The following is an 11,113-nucleotide window of genomic DNA, read 5'->3' on the forward strand; positions in this document are numbered from 1 at the left end:
GACAACATTAAGCCCATCTGGTGAATTTTTAATTTACATCATTGTATTTTTCAGGTCTGTAATTTCCATTTGGTTCCATTTCATATCTTCTATTTCTTTGTTGAGATTTTCTGTTTTTCCATTCATTTCAAGAGTACTTCCCTTTCCTTGTTGGTGCACGCTTATAACAGGTGTTTTAAAGGCTTTGTCTGACGATTCTAATATCTGTGTCATCTTGGAAATGACATCTATTGATTGCATATTCCAACGTGAGTTGAGATTTTCCTGGTTCTTCGTATGCTAAATAATTTTGGGTTGTATCCTAGACATTTTGAATATTTGGGCCTTATTTAAATCCTAAAGAGAATGTTGATTTTGTTTGTTTAGCAGCAGGTAAATCTCAGGCTGCAAGTTCTGACCTGCCTTCTGAGGCCTATAGTTCCAGTGTTGGTTCTGTTTTCAATGCATTTGGAGGGCTATCTAAATCCGTCCCTGTGTATGCTGCCCATTACCCAGTCTGGGACCTGGGTGGCCATCTGACCAGTGGCTCATTTCTCAAAGTCTGTTAACAGATCCACACATACAGAGCTCAGAGATAAGCCAGGAGTTCATACACAACTTTATGGGATTGCTGTCTTGACCTCCCTCCTTTCTGTCTTGACCCTGGCCCTTCCCCCACCTTGAAGCCTTCTTTCCAGTTCTCTGGTCAGAAAACTGGGGCTTTAATTTCCCTCTTCTGCCATGCACTTTCTGTGACTGTCTATGTCTGGGACCAGGCTGCCAGAGAACACAGGGAGGTAAAGAGCAATGAGGGTTTGCTCCCAGCTCTTGCAACCACAGCTCCTCTGATTAGAGAGACATGTTCCTTTCCCTCTAAATTTTGGGAACCAGAAGGGGAAAGATGGCGAACTCACCACAGGTTTGGTGGAACTTAGAATTCTAGTGTCTCCAAGTCCTCCCATTCCACACATTCTGTCCACGAAGTCTGGTGTGCAGTGGGAGGGATGGGGAGAGTGTGCTTACTCCGTCTTCCCCAGAACCAGAATTCTTCTCATGTTCGAACACTGTATTTTGTATCAGTTACCTCATTTAATCTTTAATAGCTCTGAAAGGGTTATACCCATTTCACAGATGAGGAGACTAGACACAGGTCGTGAAGTAATGTTCTCCAAATCACAAGGGTCATAAATGGTGGGGAAAAGCCTTAAAATCTATGCCAAAAGTACTTCATTTCAAAGTTCATGAAGTTTTTCCACTTTCAAGTACTTTCTTCTAATATGTTCCCCTACCCCTCACCATACTTAGTAATAGCTACTCAGGCATACACCATGAATTGGAATAGAGCTATTGAGTTATAGTGAGTTTGAACCAAGCTTATTTAAACCATTTCTATTCCTGATTTTTGCAGGATTCAAAGCTCCTCATACTTTATTCAGTTTAACTAATTTTATTCAGCAAATAATTATGAATTAGTTAAGCATTGTGTTATGTGTGACTCAGAGTTAATTTAGAGATAGAGAGCCTATCCTCAGGTGCTTCTGGGCTACTCGGGGAGATTTGTGAATGCAAACAATAGGTACAATACAGTAATGATAAAAGAGACAAAAAATAAAGGACAGTGGGAATTGAGGAAGGAGACATCTAAGTAGGGAAGTAAATGCAGCTGTATATTTCCACCTGTAAAATGAAAAAAAAAAAAAAGGTGTCAAAGTGTCTGTTTACTGTGAGACGGGACCACAGAAATGGACACTAACAATGTTTGTCCCAACGTGATTTCTTATAATGTTATGAACAGATCAGTTTTATCGTTTATGTGTGTTAACTTACCCCAGCTCCCCCAGACAGCTTTTTTACACTAATGTAAATTCTAAACAGCCCATATGGGAAAGATTTAAATAAACCAGAATGTTTACACATGGTTTTAACCATGTGTAATGGTTAAATGGTTTTTAACTATTAATGGTTTTTAATGGTTTAAGGAGTCAAAAATCACCCTTCATAAATTATATTTATTAACATTTAGAACTTTGAGTTAAAATGTATGTATATTTTTCTGTTTTCAATAGAAAAAAAACATTTGTTTGCATAGGAATTCATGAAGGTGACCCAACCTGGAAAAAAAACTATTCACTGTGGCCTTGGGGCTCTTGTGACAAATTAGTTCCTTCAGAGATTGTATTCAACCCTGAGGAGTGGATTAAACTTACAAGAAATATCTATAACTGGACCGAAGAATATGGAAGGTATGAATGGCAGCTGTGTTTTTCATCAGATCATAGCAGTTTTGTGTGCTTAAAAAACCTACTAAATATTGAGATGCCCATGCACTTTTTAAATTTTTTAAAATTAGTTCTTAATACTGTTATTTGCTGCCTATGCGAATCCTAATAGAGAACATGTATTTCTTGTCTTCATGTTTAAAGAACAGTAGGGAGATTGGAGGGCAAGGGGGGCTGTGGCTCCCCGACAATTTGGGGCACAGCGTCTTCCACTTCCAGCTCTCATGACGCCATATTGTCTGTCATCCTCTGTCTTGCACCCTCAAAATGGAAGACATCCATTTTGAGGAGTAGAGCTTTGCAAAGTACTCTGTGTCCCATGAGAGTTTGCACAATGCATGAACTTACTCTATTTGTTGTTCTTTAGGAATGGCATGTAACTTCTCTCTGGGAGAGATTGGCCCTTGATGAGTAACTTGTTCTTCACAGTTGTTCGTCATTAGCCTCGTTATGTTTTTTATGGAATGATCTGTCTTCCTATAAGCATCTCTACAGAACGGACTCTCTCCCATGGAAATTGAGTCACCCTCGATAGGAATGTGCCTCCCTTGCATATTTTTAAGTTATGAATTATTTAAAGATTTGATAACTATTGCTTATAATTCAGGAACAGGCAAGATGATATGAAAAATGCTACAAAGGGGTTTTGGATCCATTTATGAGCAATCAGACCACATTGCACCCACTGGAGATGGATAAGGAGGTCTCTATCAAAGCACTCAGTGACCATCATGAGGAAAAGTTAGAAAATAATCTATTCTGGGGCACCTGGCTGGTTCAGTCATTGGGGCATATGACTCTTGATCCCAAGGTTGTGAATTTGAGCCCCATGTTGGATATGGAACTCACTTTTTTAAAAAAAGAAAGAATATAAACTTTTCTGCAAACAGCTGGCCAAAGGACAAGTACCCAACACCACTTGTTATGTCCATTCCATCAAAAAAGACACATAATAAGAAAGTTTAATTAAGAGAAAGAAAAATTCAGCAGATGGTTTAGCAAGTGTCCAGTGAGCAGCATCCTGGCTCCAGCCAGCAATGATGGTAGCAAAGCCAGGAGTCCCTTCTCTCAGGCTTATCGCCCTGCTTCTCAGCTCTTTGGTTCTTGGCTGCATCCGTAGAGCGACCCAGGCCTCGCCCCGTCCCTGTTGCCCAGCTAGCACTTCTTAAGGAACAGCTGGCTCTTCCGTGCCTCCAGCCTCTTCCCACTAATCCTTAGTCTGCTCCCATAGGGCTCTGGGGCTCATTATGCAGATTAAGAACACATTTACCAAATTTTCAAATTCCTAGCAATCAGATTTTTCTAGGAGAAGTTTATTATTTCCATCCCTATCAGTACTTCAAGATCCAACCTATTTTATTTGCCCTGTGAAATTATAAAACAAAGATTACATGTCCGTAGCAATAAATGCAGCCAGCAGAAAAATGTCACTGTTTTCTTGTAACTGCAGGTTTGATCCATCTTCTTGGGAATCTGTGGCCAACGAAGAGATGTGGCAAGCAAGGTGACTAGCCCACACTTACGTGTTTGCAGTCTGTTTGGGATTCAGTGGTGATAACAAAATAGCATTTGTGAGCATTTTGTTTGAGGCGTGGTGCTGATCGCTGTACGTTCATTATCTCATTTTGCCCTCATAACAACCTATAAAGAGGTTGCTATTATCCCCATTTTACAAAAGGACAAACCAGGGTGGTAGGGTCGAGCCCTAGGTGGGGTTCCACCCTCAGTAGGGAATCTGGCTCTCTCCCTCTCCATCTGCCCCTCCCCACCACTATCTCTCTCTCAGATAAGTAAACCTTTTAAGAAATAAATAAAATACTCAAGATATCTAACACTCACAGACTTTGGCCTAAATACAATATTAAAGTCCTCGGGGTCCCTGGGTGGCTCAGTGGTTAAGCCTCTGCCTTTGGCTTAGGTCATAGTCTCAGGGTCCTGGGATCAAGCCCTACATCGGGCTCTCTGCTCAGCGGGGAGCCTATTCCCCTTCTCTCTCCCTGCCTCTCTGCCTACTTATGATCTCTGTCTGTCAAATAAATAAATAAAATCTTTTTTAAAAAGAATTTTTAAAAATATATTAAAAAAATAAAGTCCTCAGTGGAATACCGACAGGGATATGAAGTACATGGGAAGCATTCCTTCAGCAAAGGAAGGGGGCCCTGTCTGAGCCAGAGACTGTGCTTTGCACTGAGGATTGAGTTATGATATAAAGGATTTACATAAGTTTAAAGAGTTTTTTTTTTTGTTTTTTTTTTTTTTTTTTAAGTCAAGAAATGGAGCTTCAAAATAGCAATTACAAAAATAGCCATACTGCGGTTTAGGCAGCAGTGTTTTTGGAAAAAGTTGGAAGAAGGTCTGTTTGCAAGTGATCAGCCTAGTTATAGGGACAAACACTTGCTTTGAAGAACTGATCAAAGATGCACCGTATGTTTGCACAATACTTCACTATGACTGAAGGTGGGAAAGCTGGGGAGGAAATCACATAAAAGAAGAAAGCAGGTCATGATCCAGGCAGGTATTGACTTCATGGGTTTGCCAAAGACAGTTTGGATGAGACACATGGTCCAAGAGTCTGACTGCCTTTGAAGAACGAATCACACATGGCATGGGCCCTTGCGATGGGCACTTCGGGGCCGGGCTGACGAACTCAGTGCCCCTGTGCCCCTCTTCCCAGCTGCTCTCCCGTGACAGTGATGTACATCTGGTGGAGAACCGATGTATAATCGTGATGAAGAATTTAAGCTTTTTCCTCAAAGCTTTGGCAAGCATTGTGAATGCCGCGTGTTGGCAGCGGGGAAAGAAGTTGTTGTTGGTTCTGAGTAAACGTCTGTGACTATGAGAGGAAAACGTATTCAGTAAAGGGTTTTGTATATTCTCTATCAGTGGGAAGTCAGACAGATGTAGCTTTAAATGTGAAACTTGACAACAGGGTTTTAATGAAGGTTCCTCTCCCTCCCCAAACCCTGACTCCCAGGATGAAAACACCTTTCTTCATCTTTAACCTGGCAGAAACTGCGAACATACCTTCGAGTGTGAAGGCTCAACTCTACACCCATGCGTACAACGTATGTTACACTTTTATATCCCTAAATATGTTTGGAGGGAAGGTGGTGGTGATTGGAATGGACAGTTTTTAGTAAAGTTTTTACTTTGTCATGTCTAGTTTTATTTGATTTGTAAAGCAGTATAAATGGAAAACTACTCGTGTATCACAAATAATGTCTAAAGTAAATGGTGCAGTTGGCTGATGATCCCCCATCCCCAAAGATGTCCGTGTCTTCATCTCTACAACCTGTGAATGGATGGATGGGCTTCCATGACCGAGGGGACTTTGTACATGTGATTAAGGGTCTTGTGGTGGGAAGATGATCCTGGATTGTCCAGGTGGACACAGTGTAATCACATGGCCCTTCTAAGAAGGAGGCGAGAAGGTCTGAGGCAGAAAAGGAGAGGTGATAATACAAGTGGAGGGCGGACGATAAGATTCGAAGGCACTGGGTGGCTGGCCTGGAAGGTGGAGGAAGGGGCCACAAGTCGGGGAGGGCAGGTAGCTTCTGGAAACTACCAAGGTCAAAGAAATAGATTCTAGAGCTTCGAGAAAGAACACAGCCCTGCTGGTTTTGGAGAAAACAACAACAACAACTTGATTTTATGTATTTTAACCACCAGAAGTGGAAGATAATACACACCTGTTGTTTCAGGCCACTGTGTTGGTGGTGATTTGTTACAACAGCAACAGGAAATACATAGGAAGAAATTGGAACAAGACCCAGCCCCCACCAGACAAGTTCTGACAGGTGGCCCTCCATGCAAGCATCCTGCCCCTCATGGCACTTGAAGCAATAGGTTTGTGGCTGATTGGGACTTCGTGAGAAAGATAAAGGGTTTTAGAGACTGGCTCTGTGCTGGGACTGTGGCCCCAGGAGGCCAAACTAGCCGTCGAGGATGGGGGTCCTTGCTGTGGGGAACAGGAGGACAGGACTTGCTGTTCCCCATTCTTAATGAGTCCCTGCTTTTCTGCGATTCATAGCCCTGGGCTCTTGAGACACCGTCAGAGACTGTCTCGGAGCCTACTGTCTAGCAAACAGATGTCCTGGCAAGGGCCAGTGAGACCCAAGCCCTGGAGCCATGTGTGTGAGCAACCGAGGTGTCTGTGCTACCTCCAGGCTGCTGTGAGGCTGCCCACCCGGCACCAGTTCGGTGCTCAGTCCAAATTGCATGGTGTCCCATCAGCATGACTCGTTTGACTCCTAAATATTGTGATCATGGGCTCATTGTTTATTTCTGTCCTCATTTACTCACCGAGCTTTTCTTGAGCGCCTAGACTGTACCCAGTATGTGGCAAAGATAACCAAGCATTGTCCCTGCTACCCAAGAGGTAGCAGCCTACGGAGGGAGACAAAAGATGAAGTCCTCAGTTACATTCAGTCTTGCAAGGGACACGCAGGGTTTACAGAGGAGCTGTAGGGACAGCAAGCTGTACATGCGTCTCCAGTCCTGGAGAGAGGCTGGTGAGGAAGGGAGGGGAGCCTTCGGAGGAGACGTCCCTGGAGTGTCACCTTGAAAAGGTCAGAAGGAGCTGGCCAGACACATGGCAGGTCAGAGTCGTGAGAGGGTAGGTGAGGGAGGACAGTCCACAGGGACAGAGGCAGAACCCTCCGAGGCACCACCCAGGGACAGCAAGGGATGGATTATAGGAGATGACAAGCTAGAGTTCCATCTGGCAATAGCAAGGTCCAGGTTCAAGGCCAGCGCCACCGTTAATTGCCAACTCTAAGCTCACCTTTCCAGGCCTCGATTTCTTCTAAAAATAGAAGTGGGCTTTAAGCTTTATCAATTATCTCACGTGTCCTTCTGAGGCCATATCCTATTCATCTCTAATACCCTGTGATTGTGTGAAAAACAAGCAGTATTCAGTGAGGAGAAATCTGAGACTTACTGTTATTTCATATTCTTATCATTGACCCATCCCATGGTCAATGGCTAGGCCATTACTGAAGCTAATTCACAGATATATTTTCCCTCTGGGCCTGTAAACTTTACTCTTTTCAGTGGACACAAATCGGTAGGTCTCTTCTGTGTGTATGTCTCCAGATGTGTGACCTTGTTTGCAAGCCAAATAGGGTCAAATACGTGATGGGTCCACACAAATCCACCTCCTGGCACTGGTGGTTCAAGAACATTCTTCTAGGTGCAGGACATTTTTGTTGTTTTTTATAGTATTCCACTCAATAGCGTATACAGAACTTTAAATTTGGGGGACCTAAAGTTCAGGAATAGTGGGGGAGCAGGAAATAGCCGTTATCTTTAGGAATACATTTGATAAATGGGTGTCCCCAGTAAATAGAATAGAGTCTGCCAAGATAAATGTCACAGTAACCCATAGAAGAGGAAATATAATTCCACGGGATGAGAAGTGACCAGCTTCTTAAGATACAGCACATGTGGCTTCATGAGCCACCCCAGATAAGTCAATGGTGTGTCAGTAACAGTGTTCTAGAAACGGGCAGTATGATTGTTCCATAGCTAGAGAATACATAACAGGGAACACACGACTGAGCCTCTTTTTCTCTTGAGCCACTGGAACAGTGCTCACTGAAGGGCTGGCCTCTGTTTTGAACTCCAGAACCTTGGTAGGTCTTTGAGCACTCGGGAAGGTAAAGAAGCTGCACAGTTCTGAGCTTGTGCTCTGTGCCGGCCAGTGTGCCGTGCGCTTCACATGCGTCCCTCCCTCTTCGAAGGGACGCTTGGGAAGAGAAGCAACAGTAGAGTCAATAGACCATGAGGAAAGGTAGAGAAATACTGGATATCTGACCAAGAGAATGGAAGAGTGGGAGGCTAGCTTCATAGCTATGATGTCCATCCAAGTTCAAGGTGACTGTTTCCTTTGTTCTGGAGGGAAAGAAGCGAAGGGGAAAACTGCTTTAAAAGCCAGCTTAAAGACCAAAGCTTATTAAATACCAAAATGACACATCGAACATGAATTCTGAGATTTTTCCTGTGGATGCAATTTAAAAGTAGGTTAGGTAGGGATGCATTTATCTGCCCTGGAGTGGAAGTTGGGGCAATAGCTAGTATATCGGGTCCCTTTCCACTGAATGACGTGATGGATACCATTCTAACAGCGGAAGCCCCTGTCCCTGGAGAAAGCATCATTCCTTGTTCCTCGTTCTGTGTGTTCACCGCATCTGTGGCCAACTTCGTGTTCCTGCAGATCCAGCTCCAACTTGCCAATCTCCCAGAAGGCTGTGGAATTTCCAAATAAGCAAGTCTAGTATTCCAATGTGCAGATTTGGATCTACTTTATTTGTTAAATTTTAATGTTTCTCCCTGGAAAACTCAATATCAAAGGTTCAAACTCTGTCCAAATTCCTATGATCTCCGATGTTGCAAAACAAAATTCCTGATTTCTGTGGGCAAAATTTTAACTGTCGAAATTGTAATTATAGGATGCCCTGAAGATTTTTGGTATCTCGCTCTAAGGATGTCTCTTAAATTCTCCTACGCCCAGCCTATTCAATGATGGATTTGTTGGAGCTGGTTTATTGTTGCCATTGTTACTACTGTTGTTTCTAACAAGAGAGAAATTTATGTGAAAAAGAGGGTCAAAATTTAAATTCCTTCCAGTTCTTTTTCTATGCAGTTTTCTAAAGAAAGCTATTTTTTTTTTCTCCAACAGCTAAATTTAGAGTTTCAACCTTTCTGCCTGTTGAGTAAATAGCTTTTCATGAATTAGAGCTAAATCCCTTTCCCAGAACATCTTTCTGGAGGAAGAGCATTTTGTCCTGACACAGTGCGTCTTGGGTTCCCTCTGCAACATCCGAAAAACCCCAGAAGCAGTTTCAGATGAAGCACATTTGCCTCCTGCCACTGTAATAATTACAGTCACATTCTTGCATTTTCTGCATGGCCTGGCAATGATTTGAATTTTACTATAGGCTGCTTGGATTTTTCCTCTTGTATGATTAATTCCTCTGTGTTTTCTGTGTTTTGAAAAAAAGTCAAGGGATAACAATGGCAAACCAACGTCTTTGCTGTTTTTCAGCTTTATAAGGAGATCGTCTCTTTACAAAAGGAACACCCAGTGAATTGGCACAAGAACTATGCCATCGCCTGTGAGCGGATGTTACGTCTTCAGGAAAGAGGTGTAGACCCCGAAGTGTTGTTAACGGAAACCATCAGACACTTTCGTCTCTACACCCAGAAAGCGCAGAATGATCCACAGCTGCCTGATCTTTTCGTTGCTCTAAAGCACCTAAGAAAAGAACTGCAAAGTCTGAGAAATAGGAAAAATGTCTAAGGCAGCAGGATGTGAAAAAGTTGCTCATCGTTCAGCTTCCGGAATTCCAAAGTCCAAACGTTTTTCCTCTAAGAAAAAAAAAAACTAAAAAATTTTTTTACAAATTCAAGACAGTCATCTCCCAGATCTGGTACAACAATCCTGTTTCGTTGGGTGTTTAAATGATTGTGATGTGCTATGTATGCAAATTCTGTGTACCCTGTGTCAATTAGCATATCAGTGAGAATCTTCCTGAAAACCTTCCTACTTCCTCAGTCTCTCACCTAATGACTTTGCTTGATTAGATGCTAGAAGAGAATGGGCTATTTTCACTTACTTTAAATATCGATTGTGAGTCTTTTATTGGGATCAGTGTTGAAAATTGCTTATTGATTATTGGGATCAATTTTGAAGATTAAATTCATAAAATAGTAATACCAGACCAAAGACACATTTTTTGTTTCCCAAAAGCGATTTTTTTTTTAAAGAGCTAACTTTGCTCTGCTTCAAGTTAAAAATCCTTTTTTTTTTCCTGAGTAGCTATGGTTGTTACATAATCTCACACTTCAAGCTAAACACCAACCCAGTGAACATTCTGAAAAAAGTTGGGAGTTTTATTGTCTTTGACAATTCTCTAAAATGATTAAAAAATAAAGCTAATTTGTTTGCTTTCTTTCGGTTGCATAAAGTGGCAAATAAAAAGGATTTTGTATTTCCTTAGTTAATTTTATATTTATGTTTTACTTCTGTTTGGGCTCGTAAATCCGGGCCCAATAATTAGTAGGCTCCTGCTGCCAAAATGCAAAAAAAAAAAAAAAAAAAAGAGAGAGAAAAAAGGCGGGGATGGGGGGGGGCAGGGGGATGGGGAAGTGGTTCAATAAATTCATTTCTGTTACAAGCATCTTTTATACATATTACTAAAGAGAACATAGTAAGAAATGCAAATAATAGTTCTTTATTTTATTATGACAGTTAATTAATAGCAACCTGTTTTAATGAATAAAGTCACTCCGAGTCCTTCAGCATTTCCTAAGTAGAGGCCAGAATCTGTAGGGATTCTTTTCCCCCCAATTGTATAGCTCCTAGACTCCAAGCGCTATATAGGCCCCTGTATAGAAATGCTCACTAATGAAGAGGGAGGGCTAGAAGCTTGTCTGCATTCAAAGATCACTGGTGAGTCATTCAGCAAGAAAAGGCCCCTTACCAGGAATAGTCACAGTTCCGTGGCATTGTACTAGCAAAAGGGTCTGATCAAAGGTCTCCCGTGGAGCTTGCATGGTTCCCTTTCATACTACGACCATAATTAAAACCACTAATTCTCTTTTAAAATGCTGCAGGATGCCATGTAGGCATCTGTCTGGAGTGTCCTTTGTGATGTCATAAGCTGTTAAGGACCAGTGCCGAGGGCTTTTGAGTGAAATGCCAGTCATGAAGGTGCTTCAAGACAAGGGTGCCTCTCAAAGCTTGACAGGGCCTTGACTGCACAATTCGAGCTGAATTTGCCCCTTGTCAGCTGCCAGTAAATAAATCTCAAAGGGGGAAAAGCTGAAGTTTCATTACCTGATCCATGGGGCTT

General features: G+C 42.2%; 1 protein-coding gene across 1 annotated transcript in view; it reads left to right on the plus strand.

The window, feature by feature from the left end:
* TMEM260 (transmembrane protein 260) overlaps positions 1 to 10,257 on the plus strand; it is a 68,217-nt gene extending 57,960 nt beyond the window's left edge. Inside the window, exons 13-16 of the mRNA XM_059373272.1 lie at positions 2,046 to 2,222; positions 3,709 to 3,762; positions 5,233 to 5,323; positions 9,304 to 10,257. Coding sequence (XP_059229255.1) covers positions 2,046 to 2,222; positions 3,709 to 3,762; positions 5,233 to 5,323; positions 9,304 to 9,558 — 577 coding nt within the window. The 3' untranslated portion in view covers positions 9,559 to 10,257. The remainder of the gene's footprint in view (positions 1 to 2,045; positions 2,223 to 3,708; positions 3,763 to 5,232; positions 5,324 to 9,303) is intronic.
* Positions 10,258 to 11,113: the final 856 nt, after the last annotated feature.

Source organism: Mustela nigripes, chromosome 13 (genome assembly GCF_022355385.1).
Source record: "Mustela nigripes isolate SB6536 chromosome 13, MUSNIG.SB6536, whole genome shotgun sequence".
Taxonomy (NCBI): Eukaryota; Metazoa; Chordata; class Mammalia; order Carnivora; family Mustelidae; genus Mustela; species Mustela nigripes.